The sequence below is a fragment of the Anas acuta genome, chromosome 25, assembly GCF_963932015.1.
Source record: "Anas acuta chromosome 25, bAnaAcu1.1, whole genome shotgun sequence".
In the NCBI taxonomy this organism is placed as follows: Eukaryota; Metazoa; Chordata; class Aves; order Anseriformes; family Anatidae; genus Anas; species Anas acuta.
In genome coordinates, this window is record NC_089003.1 from 927,611 (window position 1) to 946,181 (window position 18,571).

The following is an 18,571-nucleotide window of genomic DNA, read 5'->3' on the forward strand; positions in this document are numbered from 1 at the left end:
TTCTTCCTAGCAGCCTTTTGGTAGGCATTTGACCCAACTCCAGTCAATCTAACATCGTTACACTGCAGTTAATGTCAGTTTGAAAGTGCTTTTATAGCTGAAACACTGCTGTACTTAATGTAAACACGGGGGTTATGAGTATTCCTGCATTGACACGGGAGGTTGTGCTGATTAGCTTAAATCACTGTCATGTGGTATTAGTTAAAAGGATGTAAAAAGCAGCGTCTGAGGCTGGCCGCCGCGCAGAGCAGAGCTGGTGGAGGGAGGCCAGGGCTGCTGACACAGCTACGGCTGCAGAGCCCCCTGGGGTAGGTGCCCACCCTGGCACCAACGGGGGGCTTTTTGCAGCGGGGACAGGGCCGGGTTTGTTCTGCTGATGGAGAGGGTGCGCTGCCACCAGCACCCTGCTGGGCTCAGCACAGGGACACAGGGGCTGGGGAGGGGGACAGCTGCGTGGTCCCATCCCATGGGGGGCAGCACCCAGCCCCACAACCAGCCGGGCCCCATCCTGCAGCTCCAGGGGTACCGGCACTGGACCCAAAATCCATGGCACAGGGTGCTGGGGGTTGCACGGGGGCTTCCACAGCCCCCATCATAGCATCTCCCCGCACCGCCTCGCCTGCACCTTATCCCCACCGAGCCTTGGCCAAGCTGATCCAGCTGATCCGAGGGGGGGCAGGATCAGCCCCTCCAAGCACCCAGACCAGCGGAGCTGTGCCTGGACCTGCAGCGGGGTGGTGGAGCAGGATGGGGGCAGGAAACGTCCCCTGCCCCTGGAAAACGCAGCACAAAAGGTGGCCCTACGAGCACCCCAGAGCCCCCCACTGCCTGCCCCCCTCCTGCGGCCCCCACCTTCCCCTTGTCCACTGGGAAAACGCCGCAGCGTCCTTCCCTTTCCACGGCCAGGGGTTTTTGAGAACATTTATAAAGATCTCATTGTTGGGAGGCAAAATGGGATCTCCTTTCCTTTTACCTTCCAGGGCAGCCCTAACCCCTCTCCCCTTGTACAAAAACACACAGGAAAGGGGTTTCTTTTCTGCTTGATTAGATTCAAAGGGATCTTTGTCTGGGGGTAGGTAGGGAAAAGCCCTCCCCCACCTCCCTTTTGACCCTCAAGACTCTGTCTGGTTTTGTTTTAAACCAAGAGAGACAGCGCCGCACCCTTGGGACGTTAGAAATACAGGTCCTGGGGGACAGCAGGGGGGGGGGACCCTGCTCAGCAGCTCCAGATGGGGTGACCCCGCACCCCCCCAGCTCACCGGAGCTGGAGCTGGCCTCTGATTGCAGAGGGGCTCCCCCAAAAGCCCCCCCAAAGCCTTTCCTCGCCGTTCAGATCTTCCAGAAGGCTCCTAAAGGAGCCCAGCCACCAGCAGGGTCAGCCAGCAGCCGCAACCCTAGGGCAGCAGCAGGGGGGTCCCTGCACCAGGAACTGCCCTATCCTCCCCCCCCCAAAAAAAAAAAAAGAGATCGTGGATCCCCCCAGCAGCACGATGCACGTGCCCACGTGTGCTCCATGTGAGTGGCTGCGCACACCAGCACCCACCAAGCGTGCAAGCGCTGCTGCGCCCATCGCTGCGTGCAGAAAGTTGGAAACGCAGCGAAAAGGCAGCAGCTGCCAGGGAGCCATCCTTCTGCCTGGATTTTTCTCCCATTTAAAACAACAACAACAAAAAAAATCTATTTTGTAAACCGTGTACCTCTTCTTATCTTCACTGGCAATTAATTTCAAGGAGGGGCGTTCAATTTTGACAAGGATTCAAACATTTTAATATTTGAAGAGGGGGGAAAAAGTAGGACATTAATTATTCAGGTATTAGGAGGTATGATGACAGCATAGCCCAAACGATTTTCTGTCACAAACTGCTATTAATGGATTTTTTTTTTTCCTCCTCCACGGAAGTGTTTTGCAAAGATTCAGTACCGGCGTCGTTCCTGAAAGAATAAGTGCTGAAATGATCGTTAGACTTGTAGGAGCAGTAGGAATTAATAACAAAAATAGAGGAAATTGGACATACAACAGGAGCGAATCTCCACTGTAACTGCATAATTAAAAAAACAAACATAAAATCTTGCAAATTGTGGAAATCTCCCCAAATCACCCCCATTCAGGGTCCCGACCTGCACCCCAGGGTCCCACGTCCTGACCCGCACCCCGCAGGCGGGACTGGAGGGGGGGGGCACATCTTTGGGCAGCCCATTACCAACTGAAAGGGGCTTCTCCCCTGCCCCCCCCCCCCCCCAGGGCAGCACAGCTGGTCCCGGCCCAGGGTTCACAGAGTTCACACCGCCGAGATTTTTGGGAGAGATAGGGGAAAGCTGACACCCCGGGGAGCCCCCGCGGCCAGGGCGAGCAGCCAGCCCCCAACCCCACCGCTGCCTTACAGGGGGGGGCAGCCAGGTGACAGCCCCTGGCCTGCCCTGGCCCCCACCCCCTGTCCCCGCAGCCCCCCAGCAGCACCCAGGACGGCCACCAGCCACCCTTGGAGGGACACCGGTGTCCCCAAGTGGGTCTGGGGGTGCAGGCAGCGTTTGGGCACATGCAGCCCTCCCCCCTGGGGCACCTTCCAGGGCAGGGAGTCCCACCTGGGTAAGCATCGGGAAAAACATGAATTAGCAGGAAAAAAAATACAAATATTAAGTAAAGCATGGGGGTTATTCGGAGGATTCAGGGGAAGGAAGCAACCCTGCTCCAAAGCACCCCCATGGGGGACACAGGAGGATGCTCACTGGGGTGGGGGGATGGCAGCACCCCACATCCCCCCCCCAACCCCCCCATGCTCTCACCGTTCCCCAGGGGCCCGAGCTGATCCCACGTGCGTCCTCGGAGCCTCCTGCTCCCGAAATGCAGCCGCTGGGCTCGCCTCCCTTCCTCCTCACCGCCGTTTTCTGCTCGTGCAGCATGGGGAGAAACAACACCGAGCCCATGTGCGCGATGCTCGGAGCACACAGAACCAGCCGGAGCTGAGGGTATAAAATTACAAATCCAACAGCAGCATTTTTGTTATTTCCCCGACCCCCTACCCCCCCTTTCCCCCTCCCAAGCCACCGCTGATGAGAAATTAAGGATCGGTTTGAAACGAATCCTCGGCTCAGACCTTCCCCACGAGCCGAGGGGGGGCTCCTCGGCACGTTGCAGCCGCAGAGCGAAACGTGGCCCCCGCCACCCCGGGCCCCGCACTCTGCTCGGGGAGGATCGATTTCAGAGCACATCCCGACGGGTCGCTCCCTTTTTATGGCACGCCGCTCTCGTGCGGGATCCCGAGTTTCCTACACGACGCCTTCAGTTATTGGGGAGGGGGGTTAACCACTGTAACGAATGGTTAATTACAAGCAGTCGCCCGGGCGGTTGCTGGTATTTCCAGCTGATGAGGAGAGCTGCGTGATCCCAGCCTGCAAACTGGGAGGAAAAAAGCTGGGGAGGAAGGAACCAGCCCGGCACACGAGGCCCCGTGCGTGGAGAAGCCGGAGCAGGGCACGATGCCAAGGGGCTGTCGGGGTGCAGGGTGCCCACGCTGCCCAGCCCTGAAAGGGGGCAGCCCTGTGGGCCCCCCCCAGCCTGCTCAAACCCCCAGGACCCCGAGCAGGGACCCCAGCCCCAGCCCCAGAGCTCCTCGCCCCCCTCGGCCGCTCTGTGCCCCCCAGCTGGGGGAGCGCACTGCAGCCCCGAGCAGCCAGATCCAGCCCCAGAAGCTCCCTTTCTGACAAAGGGCAGGAGGAATCCTCCCCCGGTTTTGGGGAAGGGGGAGGATGAGCACAGTTTCCCATATGGCCTCATTTAGGGCAATTTCTTTCAATTGCTAAAAGCATAAACTCCACCTATTGAGCCCGTAGATTTATATGGAACAGCTGAAGGATCCCGCGAAGCGCTTTGTGGGCTGGGTGGGGAGGCTCCCACCTTCCAGAAAGGTTTGCAGAGAATTTTGTGTTGCTGTTTTTTTTTTACAAAAAGCAAACTCATTTTTTGCATTCTTTTTTTTTAAAGAGGGAGATATTGATAACACGGGAGTTAGAAAGAGCCTCATAACTCACAATAAACCCTTGTCCATTCCCTTCTATTGACTCCATGTAAACACGGTAAATGAAAGGCCTTCGGTGACACTTAATCCCTCACCCCCCCCCAGCTCCCCCCTGCCCCCAGCCCGCCCGGGGAGGGGGGCGCTGCTTTTTTTCTCACAGCTTGCTGCTTTACCGAGCCCCTCCTCTGCTATCTAATTCATCATTAACACCCTGACACTAAACTAAATAAATGCCGCGCCCCCCCCGGTGCCCCCCAGCACCTTGCTCTGTGCCCGTGTGCTTTCTCCTGCAGTTTTTGGGCATGGAAAAGGCCCAAATGTGGGGGCTCAGCTCCCCTCAGAGCCCACTCCCCAGCAAGGCCTGTGCTGGTCCCAGCAGATAATTAACATCGTTGTTAAATTACCTTCTTTAAAAGATAATAATAATAATAGCGGGGTCATTGGCTGTGATTAGGCCACCGCAGGCTCCCCTTTGCGTCCTGCCCCGCGTTGCTCCCACGTTCTGTCGGGGCTGGGGGCTCTGGACCTCGCCTTTGGGGATTTTACGTTTTTTAATGGGAGTCATTTTGACTTTGCCTCCTTTCCTCCATGCCAGAAGGGGGACGAAGAAAGGCTGCAAATCGGTTTCAAATGCCGAGCGTGTGATTTGCATAACCATTTTCTGGTGTAATCTGGATGTCTGAGATTTTTAAGGGCAGGGAAGGTTTTTACCTGGCCTCCTGCAGAAGCGAAGGCATGAGACGGTTTTGTGGCAATCGAATAATGCACAGTTATTAATCAGAACTAATGAGGTCCTGACTGGGGGTGCCATTCGTTTCTCTTTCCATTTCTCTCGGTTTGGAAAGATAATCGGGCAGATTTCTGCCCTGGAGAGAGCCGGATCGCTGCTCCCTGGGCTGGCATCTCTGCCTTCCCGGTCACGTCCCCAAGGACCTTCCCAAACCGCTGCACAGGTACAAGTCCCTCGTGCTGCTCCTCCTTGTTCTGCTTCTTGTGTTTGGGTCTAAACCTACCACCCCTGCTCTGATGAGCCCTCTCAGTCCGCAGCCGTTTGTCTTTGCCAAAGAATTAAAAATAAATCTGAAGTGCTCCTTCCATGAGGGGCACGAGCTCCTGAGGCCCCCAAAATAGAAACACACGGATGGGGAACGGTCCCTGCGTCCTCGCGTCTGGCCTACAAATTAGATGGAAGTCGCTATTGATTTCTGATTAAATGTTTAGGAAAAACCTTCCGTGGGGGCAAAATTTGTCTGGAGGAGCACCGTGCTGCGGAGCCAAGCACACGTGCGTGCGGCCACCCACCCACGTGCTGGCACGCAGGGCGGACACACGCACGGCACCGTGCGCAGCCGGTGCCGAGCCCACGCGGGTGCGAGGCCGGGGGCCGGTTCGTGCACGCGGGCGTGCGGAGGCGTGAGCTTCGGCAGGGCGCGTAAATAAACACACGCAGCCAGATGTGCACGGCCACACGGCCGCGGCTATAAATAGAGCAGCGGCACGCGCGCCCTCCGCAAGGCGCCCAACCTCCGTGGGTGCACACACGTGCACGAGCACACACACACACACACACACACACACACATGTGCACCCCGGGTGTGCAAGCACACGGCCCCCCCAGAGCGAGATCTCACCCCCAGCTCCCGCACACGTGGGCACGCGCCGGCCACCCACCCGCCCCCTTGCACGCACACACGCACAAACAGGGCCGAGTGGCAGGCGGTTCTGTAAAAAAACGTATTTATTTCTCAGCCTAGATTCCATATTGCACGCAGGAATTAACACTTTCATCGTCATATACTTACAACAACTTCAAATAAATAAAGGTACAGGAAATCTAAACAGAAAACCCAAGACAAGGCTGGAAAAGGCGACAGCTCTCTCCTCCCCGCGGCGGACGTTTTGGACACGTGTTCCAGGCCGGGGCGCAGGGAAAGGCGGTGGCGGCAGCTGGATGTGCCCAGCCTGGGCTGGGGGCTCGCAGCCCCCTGGGGCCTGATGCCAGCGGGGACCCGTGGAAGGGGACCGGCTCCGCGCCCCACTCGCAGCAACCCCACAAAGAAATCAGCCCTGGAGCCGGGGCCCAGAGGAGAAGCACCCATGCCATGACATTTTTAAACCCACTGGACGGGGACGGAGGGATGTGAGTTTTTAATCCAGCAACGCAAAGCAAGAGCAAAGGTCCCTGAAACCCCCAGCCCCTAAAAAAAAAAACCCTTACAAACCGTGATTACAAAGCACCACACCGTATCCAAGCTGAGATTTTCCTGAGTCTAAAGCTTGCTGCATTTTTAAAAGCAGCACCCTTTATAAAAGTTTTCTTTATTTTTTACAAGAAGATACTTTCCGTTTTCTCCTAACTAGACAAACATTTTTTATGAAACAAAAAGAAAAAAAGAAAAAAAGAAAAAAAAAACAGGTTTTGTTTCTCTTGCACCCGTTTGGAAATAAAGCAATCTCACTAACGTCACTATAAAGGTGCCTTTATACCCTTTATACCGTCCTGGCAATGCAAGTTGAATTTTTGCTCAAAACCAGAACTCGTTTGTTACACTCAAAGCGTCCCCTTCTCCTGGCTCATTGTTTTATACAGAGGTATTGCTTCTTCCAACAAACTACTGCTCGGGCTTCTCATTTTTGAAGTCCAAACCAGGCTATTTCAGGTAACAATTTGGGTTTTCCTTTTTTTTTTTTTGTTTCCTTTTTTTTTTTTTTTTTTTTTCAGTTTACTTTCGATGCATTGCCACTCCCCTCTCCAGCCTCTTACTGGGGGATTGCTGGGAAGATTATTTTTATGGATCGCTCAATTTCTTTGAAACATTTAGAAACAAACAGGGGGAATTATTATTGTTAATTTCTGCTGTGAACCGGATGTTTCTGCTGCTTGAGGAGCCATTCAAGGTGTGTTTGTGTGGAAAGTTTTGAGGTAATCTTTGTATTGTATTCACAGCCCTGCTACAACCCCCTTGCATTATATACAGATGTACACAGCTACACACGCTCGTACTTACGTGTGCGAGCAGAGAAATGTGTACGTGCACCGTGCACGCACAGGCCGTGTGTTACCAGCCGGGCTCCCACGCACCCCCGTGTACAAATGCACACATCCACGGAGAGAAACGTCCGTGGGCCTGCGCCCGGGGTGGTGGCTGCTGCCGCTGCCCCGCGCGGCTTGAGGTGATTTCATCCCGCAGAGAAATTCCTGAGTTCTTTGCGCGCCCCTGCCCGCGGCAGCCGGAGCTGCGGATTCCGGTTGCGGCTGCGTTTTGCTTTTTGCTTTTCGCTTTTTGCATTTTGCTTTTTGCTTTCCGCTTTTTGCATTTGGTTTTCGAATTTTGCTTTTTGCTTTTCGCTTTTTGCCTTTTATTTTTTGCTTTTCGTTTTTTGCATTTTTTATTTATTTATTTTTGCTTTTTTTTTTTTTTTTTTGCTCTTCGCTTTTCGCTCGGTAATTCCTGCGCGCTCGCCGGCGGCGCGGAGAGCTGGGGCCGGGGCTTTGCAGCCCGCAGCCCCGCGCCGCCTTTGTGCGGCTCCTCCCGCGGGCACGGCCCCGCACGGCCCCGCACGGCCCCGCACCGCCGCCCCGGCCCCGTGTCCCTTTCGTTTCTCCCGGCACACGCGGTGCTAGCGCGGGCCGGGCTGGAAGGCGACGGGCCCGGCTCGGCTCGGCCCGGCTCGGCTCGGGCCCGGTGCTCCCCGAAAGCTCTCGGGGACACCGGGGACCCCCCCGCGGCTGCGGCCGAAGCCTGCCCGGCCCCGGGACGCGGCGATTTCGGCCCCGCCGCTGCTCCGGGCGGCGGGCTGAAGTCAACAAAAACCGCAGTTAACCAAAAACCCGCTGCAAACCCAAGTCAAACAAACACCGCTTTTAGCAACAATTCACCAGCTCCAAGAAAAACATCGCTTAATAGATACAAAATACGTTTGACCTTAAAAATGCCATTTTTTTTACCCGCTGGTGGAATTAAACCAAAAAAAATCAAAATCAGCCGTGGCAGACGGGAATATTTTCTTTGAATCCTGCGATGATTTCCCTTCCCCTTCCCTCTCCCTTCCCTTTCCCTGGGACGAGGAGGCCGCTGCGGAGGGCCGGGGGATTGCTCCCAGCGGGAGGGGGGCAGCGGGGGGGGGGAACGGCGGCCCCGGGCCGGGCCGAAACGCGCTGCGGGATCCCGGCCGCGCCCGCCCGGCCGCGGGCTGCGAACATTTTCCGTTGAAAAGAAGGGGGAAAACCCACCCCCGCTCCCCCGAGCCGCAGCAGCTTTGGTTTGCCTAACGTCTCCGGAACGAGCAGGCTTCAGAGGGCCCGGCGGGCTTTGATGCCAAAGCGGGGTGGAAATCACATCAGAAATAGTCAAAAGAGCCAGTTACAAAGACAGTGGTTTGCAAGAAAAGTTAAACTGGGATATGATTTCCTCTGCAGAGAGGAGAGACATTCCCCCCACATTCTTCCCCGCATTCCACTTCGGAGCTCGGGAGAGATCAAATTGTCCATCTGTACTCTATTGCTAATGCTCCTGGATCCTATTTCTTGTGCCCGTAAAGCTTTTACAGGCCTGCTACCTTTAGGCTAGCGCAGTTAGGGTTATTATCCAGCAAACAACCCACTTTTTTTTTTTTTTTTTTAATATACATGCAGCAGTTTCAGATAACTTCCTCTCAAAGCCTCCTGTTTTCTTTTAGCAAACAGAATTTCCTGGTCTTTTTAAAGTTTGTGTTTTCTTCCTGTCTCGTAAGTAGACAGAAAACATTACATTGCTATTAATATAGTTATTTGCAAGAGCTGCTCCCAATTTCGCCGGGATTGACTCGGGCCGAAAAGGAGTGTTTATGCTGCATGACATCATTATTTCTCTCTGCGTGTGATTATTATTACTTTAATCCACTGCATTTATGGAGGCAAAGGGAGAAATCGGCTCTATTCTTTCCTCGTTTCAGCGGTTTTTGGCTTCCGGGGGTGGGGAGCGGAGCGCGGCCAGGGCGGGGAAGGGGCGACGCTGCCGGCCGGGGCGAGTTCGGCCCGGGGGGACCCCCCCGCGCCCCCACCTGGCGCCGCGCCCCCGCCTCAAGCTCGGCGCTGGGACAAAAGCGGAGAGCCCGGGGGCGAGGGGTCGGCGCCCCTCGGTCCGAGTGCTCCTTCCAGCATCGTGAAACCGGCACACGGGGGGGACCGAAACCTCAGCCCCGGCCCGAGCGGGGAGCCCCCGCCCGGCCCCCGCACCCGTTCACGGCCCCTCACCCGCCCCGGGCCCCCCTCGCCGGCAGAGCCCGGCCCGGCCGCCCCCGGGGCTCAGCATCTCGGGGAGGCCCCGCGACCCCCACCCGGCCCCGCGCCCCCCGCCCGGCCCCGGCCCCGGCCCCCGCCCGCCCTGCGGCTCGCATCTGTTGCGTGTAAACCTTTCCTCCGGGCCGTCCGCGGTCCTTAGAGATCCTCCAAGCTATAGCCCCGGAATTTGAGGCTGGGGGGCACCGGGATGGCGTTGCCCCCCAGGTGCCAGCTCCACAGCGGGTGAGTTTTGGAGAGGGCCCAGGAGTTTTTGACCCCCAGGGAGGAGGCAGGACACAGGTCCCCATCTTCCCCCACGACCAGGGAGGGAATACAGGGGAAGTTGCCCATGAGGCTGAAGGAATTCCGAGGCGGGGTTGGCCCGGCGCTGCCGAGGCGTTTGCAATGAGTGTTTCCCTTTTTGGCATTCCTCCTTTGAGTCTTTTGTGGCCTCCCTTTAGAGGAGCTCTGTTGCCTTTCTGCCTCAGCGCCTCTGGCAAGGCGTCTGCGCTTGGCATTCCTTTCCGAGCCATTGCCTTTCAAAGCTTTGTTTGACAAGGTGCTGGGGCTCTCTGCTCTTTTGGAGCCGGGGGATTTGAGCTCTGCAGCTTTGCAGGGCTCCGTCCTCCCTCCGTGGCGCAAACTTTTCCCGTCCACGTTGAACCCCTTGGCGTAACACCACAGCTTGGACTGCCGGATGAGCCTGTCAAAGTGCTCCCGCCGGGGCTCCCCCGCTTCCCCGGGGGGCGCCGGGCCGAGGCTCCCCGCCAGCTCCGGGGCCGGGGGCTGCGGGGCCGAGCCCGGGGCCGGCTCTTGGGAAGCCGCTCGGCCGGCTAAAGCTTCGCTCTGCCTCTCTGCTTGGTCACTGGGGCCTAACGAGGCTCTATTGTTCGAGGCATCTTTGTGCAAATCCTTCCCTTTGGCGCAGGGCTCTGCGTCCCCAAAGCCGCCCTCCTTTTGTTGCGGGTCCCCCCCAGGGGTGCTGCTCGGGGAGGGAGGGGGAGAGGAGGAGGAGGAAGAGGAGGAGGAGGAGGAAGAGGAGGAGGAAGAGGAGGAGGAGGAAGGGGAGGCCTCCTGCTTTGCGTACAGCTCCGGCTGCGGCTGGGCCCCCGAGCCCAGGGCTGGAGCCGGGCTCAAACTTTCCGAAGTTGATGCTCGCAAAGTCCTGGCCCAGAGCTGCTGCGAGAGGAAGAGGAGGTCGGGGTCGGGGCGCAGCGCCTTGCCCGAGCCCGGGGGGGGCTCCGCGGGGCGCTCGTCGCCGAGGGGCTCCCGGGGGGGCTGCGGCTGGAAGCGGGGCAGAGCCGCCTGCCTGTACCGGGTGCTCTGCACCGAGTCCCCGCTGCACAGCGAGCTGCTCTCCGACTCCGAGGAGCTGCCCTCCTCGCTGCTGCACGACGTGTCCCCTTCCTCCTCCTCCTCCTCCTCCTCTTCCTCCTCCTCCTCCTCCTCCGACGAGTCGCTGGAGGTGGCGGGGCTGGACCCGCCGAAGTCCAGGCTGGAGTCCGAGTCGCTGGAGTAGCCGGCGGAGGTGCCCTGCCGCTTGGAGCCGGGGAAAGCGGACGAGCGGCCTTTCCTGGCGCCCCCGGGACCCTTCTCGGCCGGGAAGAGCCCCTTGGCGCAGCAGGGACCCCGCTTGCGCCGGCCCGGCTCGGCGAGCGCCGCGGGGTGCGCGGCGGGGGTGCGCGGCCGCGGGGTGCAGCAGCGCCAGGTCGCGGGGGTAGGCGCCCAGCACGCCGCCGAACAGCCCGGCGCGCTCCGGGAGCCCGCAGCCCCGGCGGCCCCGGGGGGCCCTCTCGAGGCCGGGGAAGGGCCGGTGGTGGAACGGCTGCGGGAGCAGCGCCGCCGGCGCCGAGCGCGCTTTGGCCAAGGCCGGGGGCAGCTTGGGGCGCCCGGGGGCCGGGGGCGCGCAGCAGGCGCCGGCTCGGCAGGGCGGCAGCAGCTGGGGCCGGGGGCAGGCGAAGAGCTCCCCGGGGTCCGGCAGCAGCAGCTGCTCCCTCCGCTTGCTCTTCCTTTTCCTCTTCCTCCTCCTGGGGCTGAGGCTCTTGCAGGAGGTGCAGAGAGCCTCCAGGTCCGCCTTGGATATGAGCGAGCATTTCACCGCGCGGGTGGGCACCGAGTGGATGGCTTTGAGGGTCCGGAGCTCCTTGAGATCGCAGCGTCGGCTCTTGATCTTTAAGGTTTCCATCTTCTTGCTGATGGTGGTCCTGGGGATATCCTTAAACAGGTCGCTGAGGACCTGGGCCAAGGCAAACATCTGGGTGCCATTGATCTGTAAGTATCCCAAGTTTATCCCTTCGATTTCTTGATAGCCGGCATGAAAATCCCCCGGCCTGGCTTCCCCATTGTAATCCATGGTGGCTGGAACAATTCCGAAGGTCCCTTCGCAGGTCAGGAACATTTTGCAAGGAGCGTTTACTTTGTCTCTTTCAAAGGGGGCATTGAAAATAAGGACATATTTGTTTCCACTCCCTGATCACACATCCCTACCCCTCCGGAGAGGTGGGGGAGGGGGGAGGGGAGGAAAAAAAAAAAAAAAAAAAGAAAAAAAAAGCCAAAGCAGCCGATCACCCCTTCAAACGCTCCGGTCAATGGCTCGCAACATCTTCCAAACACCCCATTCTTCCCGGGCTGGGGCTCGACTCCTCGTCTTCCCCCTCCCCGGCAAAAAAAAAAAAAAAAAAAAAAAAAGGAAAAAAGGGAAAAAAAAAAAAAAAAAAAAGAAGTCAAACATCTCGCATCCTCCGGGCTCCCCCCAGCCAGGTCCCACCCCGCGGCCGCGCACCCCACCTTCCCCTCCGAAAATAACCCCCGGGGGGCGACTGGGGGGGGGGAAAGAGGGGGGGTGGGGGGGGGAGCAACAAGCGCAGCCCCCCCCGCTCCGTTGCGCGAAGCCCCTGAGATGCTTGAGCAAACAAAGCTACCGGCGCGGGGGGGGCGGCAGAAGCGGCAGCGGCGGGGCCGCGGCGAGGCGGGGGAGCCCCGGGGCTCCGTGGCGCTCCCACCTTGGCCGGGCTCCGCTCCCGCGGCCCCGCCGCCGCGGCCGCTTCATCCTGGGAACACCCCGCGGAGCCGGGCCCGCGGCCCGCGCGCTGATTGGGCAGCGGCGCGCCGTGACGTCACGGCCCCCCAACATTTCACACGCACACCCCCGCGCAGCGCAAGCCCCGCGCAAGCCCCGCGCAAGCCCCGGCACCGCGCGAACCCCGCGCAAGCCCCGCACCGCGCAGTCCCGCACCGCGCTTCCCCCCCCCCCCCCTCCCCCCCAGCCCAGGGCAGTCCCACACAATAGCCACCGAGATTTTCTTTTAAGAAAAAAAAAAATTAAAATGGGGAAAAAAAAAAAAAAAAAAGCACAAAACGCTGCGTTTTCGAGGTAGTTTCAGGCTCAGCTCGCCCGGAGCCTCTGCTTTGTTCGGGCTGGGGCATTCCGGCTCGGCTGCAGGGAGGTTGCTGCGCTTTCCAAAAATCTCCCCGAATTCCTCTGGGATGGGTGTGTGTGCGTGCACGTATATATTTAATAAACCGTGAAAGGTTTTACTCTGAGCGAGTTGTTCAAAACGATTGACTCTGCAACAATTCATCGTGCAACCCGGAGTGGAATGCTTATTAATTGCCAATTACTGTATTTATGATCTGGAATGAGCACGGACTGGAGCTTAGAATCAACAATAACATCGGCAACAGTGCAAATAAAAGCAATGCAAAGATACTCGTATTCCTTTTTACTCACACGCTTGCCTTATTCACTTTTCATCTTTTTCTTCCAAACGTTCTCTTAAAAAAAGAAAAAAATGAAATGAAAGAAAAAAGAAAAAAAAAACGAAAAAGAAAAAAAGAGAGGGATAAAAAAAAAGGAAATTCATTTGCATGCCTTTGTGCGCTGCTTAACTTTATTTCAAACTTCCCAAGACTTCTTCGGCATTTGGTAGCTCGCTCCTGCCTTACAAACCAGACGCCGCTTTCCCAAAAGGAGGATTGCAGATTTCTGTCTCCAAGGGAGGGGGAAAAAAACCCACCCTCACCCAGCCCGGAGCTCCATTGTCCCGTCCCTTCTATTTCTTTATAAACCTGGAGCTACTTGAGCGAAGGGCGTGCAGCCGCGGAGGCTGGACCGAGTGATTTTAACTCTCTGCTCAGGAGGCTAATTTTGGGGAAACAGTTACCTCGGAAACCTTTTTGGGGGAAGGGAGGCTGCAGCTCTGCAGCGCATGCTGTTCCCTTTTAAGCTTCGTCTGTCTCCCACATGAAAAGTTGCTTTTAGTCTTCCTCTGCTTTTTTGTGGTTCAAATGGCAAAATCTGAGTAATTTGATAATAATAATTTGTTAAACTATATGTACAATCAACCACAAATGATCCCGATTTAGAAACAATCCCATAGGAGGAGGAGGAGGAAGCACATTCCTGAGTACGTGTGTAAAAAAAATTAAAATAACTCCAACATTGCCTTTAATTTGGGAGCGGAGATCACCTGATTTGCATTTACCTTCTCGCCGATAGACGAGAGGCAAGCCTCACGCACAGGCGAGCCGATGCCGTATCGATTCTGCTGCAGAAGAAATCAATGGCAGGATTTTTCCCCTTTCCTAGCACACATGTGCGCACACACCCCGCAAACTCGTGGCCTTGCTGAGAAAAGAAAATGCCACATTCTCCAGATCTGGCTGCGTTAAACCAGCACATTTCACCCTCGTTTTCCACAGGCAGAGAGTTTCCTGTGAGTAAAGGTCTGCCGTCCAACACAAACACGAAATTCCTCTTTGTTTGGGCAGAGGGGAGGGGGGAGAGTTTGCATCGCGCTGGACGGAACGTGGCCGGTCCGGGGATCCTGCAGCTGGCTGCTGCAGAGGGGCTGCTGTCGGCGCAGCTCGCCGCGAGGGACCAGGAGAAGTCCTGCTCGCAGCCAGACTGGAGTTTCCCTTTGCAAATAAGAAGGGAGATCCTGGGTATTTTTGTTTCCACAGAAAGCCAGAGCCATTTTACCTATAGGCTGAGCACTGCTCCGTGCCAGACTGGAGGAGGGGAGCGTGGGGTGGAGGGAAGGAGCTGGCATGTAATATCCCTGTCCGATGCGGCTGATGCAGCCGCGGGGTTTACGAGGGGCTCTTGTAAAGAAAATACAAGTTGGAGCAGTGCAATAAACCGCTTCTGACCGCTCGTAGGGCTTTAGAGAGGACACAGAGACCCCTGATCGCAAGCCAGGAGGAAACAGGGCTCACAAGCCACGCACAGGCAAATGTATGGATACGTCATTTCCCATTAAATCTCCGTCAATAGAAACCCAGATTGACAATATTTTGGCTATGAATAAAGTTCGGGATGGAATATGTGTGCGTGTGCGCGGGCTGATGTCTCTATACAGACACAGACAGCTCGACGTGGGACACGCAGACCCTGCAAACCCACCCATCCGCAGCCGTGGGCTGGGTGCTCGCAGCAGGGCCGTGGTTTGGAGGCGCACGGGTTTCAGTGGCCCCGTAACAGCTCCGTGTTACCCCGTAAGTGTCCCTTGCTGCCCCGGCCCCAGGTCACTTACTGTACGCATAACGAGCCCATTGGCCCTTGCCTTATCACCTTCGCTTTATGATTTTGTAGAGGAGCTGGAGCTGTGAGGGGTGTGACAGCTTTTACACGTACCTATGTGCATCGCTGCGGTGGGGGCAGGCCTGCTGTGGAAGGGGACACAGGAGGAGCTGCAGGTCTTGGGGTGGGCAGGGGGGGCTCAGCCCAAGGCAGAGGACAACCGCCCGGGGGTCACCGTGGTGCTGCCACCCGTGAGGCTCTGGCAGGTTTTTGGCTTATACCTGTCGGTTGGCTGGCAGTTTCTGCAGGAAGCAATCAAAGTTACCAGGTTTTGGGGATATTCCCATTTCCCAGGATCCTGGCAGCACAGGGTGTGCGGCAGCACCCCCCCACCTCCCAGCCTTTTCCCTTCCCCTCGGCAGAGGGGTTTTGGAGCTGGAATACGTGGGCAATTCGGACCAAAATAAAAGGAAGGGGAGCCTCTCGGGCTACCTTTCTGCTGGGGGGCCAGCTTGGTTGGAAAGCAGACCCCCAAGCAATGCCCCAAGCAGGTCTAGCTGTGGACGAGGTGCGATTTTGCCTGGCATTGAAGTTCACACATGAAGACAGGGTACGAGTGGCCGCAGGCAAGAAGGAGACCAATCCTTCTTGCTGGGCACTGGGCACTGGGCACCAGGCAGTGGGCATCAGCACCGGGCATCAGCACTGGCTCTGTGGGCTCCAGGTGGGATGGATCCATCCTGCACAGCTCCATGGAGGCTCCGCACCTCCCTCCCCAGCAGTGCTGAGGCTCTCAGGTTGTAGGAGGCTGCAAACACCTCCCTCGGGCAGGGCGAGCAGCTGGGGCCCGCAGCTGGCAGCTTCCTCAGCACCTCGCTTGCTGTTTGACCTAGAGCGAGGGTGCCGGTGGGAATCAAAGGCTGGGGCAGGAAAAGAAAAAAACAAAAACCCCCAAGAAAACTCCAGATAGGCTTGGGCTGACCCTAGGAGGAAGCATTTTGGGGCAGGGCTCACGGTGTGTCAGGTCTCTCAGCACGGGTCAGGCTGTGGCAGCAAATGGCCCATTTGGGTCTGCTCACACTGCCCAGAGCTCACCTGGGGGTTTCCCAATTTCACCAGCCTTCGTGGAGAGCCCATCGAGCAAGCAAGGGGGGAGATGTGTGTGAAGGGCAGGTGGAAAAGGAAAGGGACAGTGCTGGGGGGAGCTGGGGTGAGGGCAGGGGAAAGCACAGGGAGCTTCACGGAGCAGGCAGCACTTAGTAAGGAGCTATGTCCAATTTACCACAGAAAAGGTGATTAGTATTGGTCCCATTTAATTATGTCAATTGCACAGAATCATTTTATTATCTTTCTTTTTTTTTTTTTTTCTGGTGGGAAACAAATTCCAGAAAATGAGGTGGCAAAAATGGTGCCAAGATCGCTCCACGCAGAGGTCCCCACAGCAAGGGACAGCCTGAGCGTGCCCCTGTGCAGAGCAGGCAAACCCTCAGAAAGCACCCACACAGCTGGTCCCATCCCGAAACCCTCACGGTGAGGCTGCATCTCCCTGCTGGAGGGCAGCAAGGGCCTCGTGCTCCCAGCGGGACACTCCACACCTCTGGGGGGATCATGGAGAAAGCCTTTGGCTCGGGTACGAAGGGGGGTTGCAAGGAAAATATTGCGATTTTTATTTTTATTTTTTTAATATTTCAAATGGCTTTAGAAGACCCAGAGGCAGCCCACCACGTCTGCAGGGAGCTGAAAGCAGCCTCAGCACCAGGCACTGCCTAAGACCCGTAATATTTTGATCAGAGGCAGTTACTCCTGACAGGCACTTAAACTGTCCGGGATGAAAATATTTCTACAAATCACTTGGTGCACTGGCTTTTTAAACGTCTCTGTAACATTTTACAGGCTACAGGAGGGAGCCAGAGAAGCAGATCCAAACGCCACCAGCCCAGCCCGGCCTGCAGGACAGATGGACGGACAGACAGACAGCCAGGCCCGAGTGAAAACGCCGCCTTGGCTTGGGGCCGTGGTGGCTCTGCGGCTGCCTCCCTTCCCCAGAACCCAGCTCCGTGCTGCCAGCAGCCAGGGGTTGCAAAAATGCTCTCAGATGCACTCAGGGGCAGAGATATTCCCTCGCGTTCCCATGGGACAGAGTTATTTTTCAGGATTTCTCTCCTTAGAAAGTTTCCTCTCCATGGGCAGTTTGTGATTCGTATTGAACCCAACCACCAAAAAATGTTTCTCGGCTCATCTAAACCTCAAGCTCATTGCATCATCATTTACTAGTATTTTAATGAATCCTGCTGTTAATAAAAGAATATGTGAATTTAGCCATTTATTTATTTTCATGCTTATAAGAGGCTTCGGGAAAACCAGTGGCTGGAGAGAAGGGCAGAGCACAAACCTTCGCAGCGCTCTGTATTTGTATGCAACGAGTTCGTATAATTTGCAGCGAATTTGTGCTATGATGCACGGGGCATTATTAGTAGATGTTTGGTTCTTTGGGGATTTTTCCTTTAGGTACTACCCCGTGCAAACAAAAGCAGTATTTAGTGACAATTTATAAAGATGCAAATCCCGCTTCGCTCTCTTTTGTTTCAACATACAAAGACAGAAAAGTGTGCTTATTTTGAAAGTAGGCTCAGCTAGCTCTGTTGCAGGCTAGGGCTGTGTGCTGCTGTTGTTCCCTTTTCCTCTAAACAACATGTTTTTAGAAGGAAAAAAAAAAAAGAAGAAAAAAAAAATAAAAAGTACAAACTGATGAAAAACTGGGGGATTTAAACCACCGGAGGGGCCTAGGGAGAGAAATAAATTGCGTCAGACCAAATGGTGCCACTGCAACGACATTTAAAACATTTAGAGAATTGCTCGGAGTAAAACCCACAGATTTACGTGCAAAGCGGGCAGGTCCCAGGAAGCCGCCCCGTGCCCGCAGAGGATGTGGGGCCACAGCGGAGTCGGGGCTGGAGGGGAGAAGGAACGAGTCGGTGGCTTTTTGGCGGCCGAGCCGTGTTTTCTCCCTGAGCTGCAGGGTTTTACTGGTGTGGGAGGAGGGTCCCAGCTCGGGGAATTAAAAATGCACCCATCTTTCCCCTTACTTTCACCATCCCAAGGGCACTCTTTCATACTTTGTGCTTTCCTTCTATCTTTCTTAATAAACTGTCTTTCAGCATCCTCTAACAAAGAAACCACATTTTCTCGAGAGCAGCTGAAGGAAATTATACAGTAATAAACACTGCCGCTTGAAAAAAAAATATGTTTGTTTGTTTTCCTAAGCAAATACAACTGAGCAGTTCCAAGAGGGTTCCTTCTCCTGCAGAAATCCCCGCCGAGAGGCGTGCAGGAGGGTGCTGGTGAGCTCGGCAGCTGCCGGGGGTGCGCCGGGAGGCTGGAGGGGGACAACCTCCATTTTCCTGCTGCCTCTCACAAGCTATTTTTTTCCCGACGATTTCAAAGATGATTTTTGTGACAGCTGAGTGTGCGCCTTGCGAAGACAAAACAAGGCAAGAGCAACAACAAACAACACCAAAAACCAAGCAGACTTCTAAGAGAGAGGGACAGCGAGTTTGTAGATCGAAGATTTCATGCCTCGATCTTAAAGCCAGCAGAGAATTTGCATTATTCTTCCGTCGCCTTTTGATGTTTCCCATATTACATTGTGATTTAGTTGTTTCTGCCCTTCTTGTTTAATCCAGTCTCTTGTCTCATTTCACATGGAACAATTATTAATAAAAAAAAAAAAAAAAAGAAAGCAGATTATTAAATAATAAACCCCGAACATTT

General features: G+C 55.9%; 1 protein-coding gene and 1 long non-coding RNA gene across 2 annotated transcripts; one reads left to right on the forward strand and one right to left on the reverse strand.

The window, feature by feature from the left end:
- Positions 1-1,738: 1,738 nt before the first annotated feature.
- Positions 1,739-12,295, reverse strand: EPOP (elongin BC and polycomb repressive complex 2 associated protein). The gene is given in 3 exon segments (XM_068660978.1): positions 1,739-2,961; positions 9,411-10,956; positions 10,958-12,295. Coding segments are annotated over 2 exon segments (2,241 nt in total). The 5' UTR covers positions 11,678-12,295; the 3' UTR covers positions 1,739-2,961; positions 9,411-9,435.
- On the forward strand, positions 11,412-17,118 carry LOC137844528 (uncharacterized). The gene is made up of 2 exons (XR_011089933.1): positions 11,412-11,550; positions 16,694-17,118. It is a non-coding gene; the product is annotated as an uncharacterized lncRNA (long non-coding RNA).
- Positions 17,119-18,571: the final 1,453 nt, after the last annotated feature.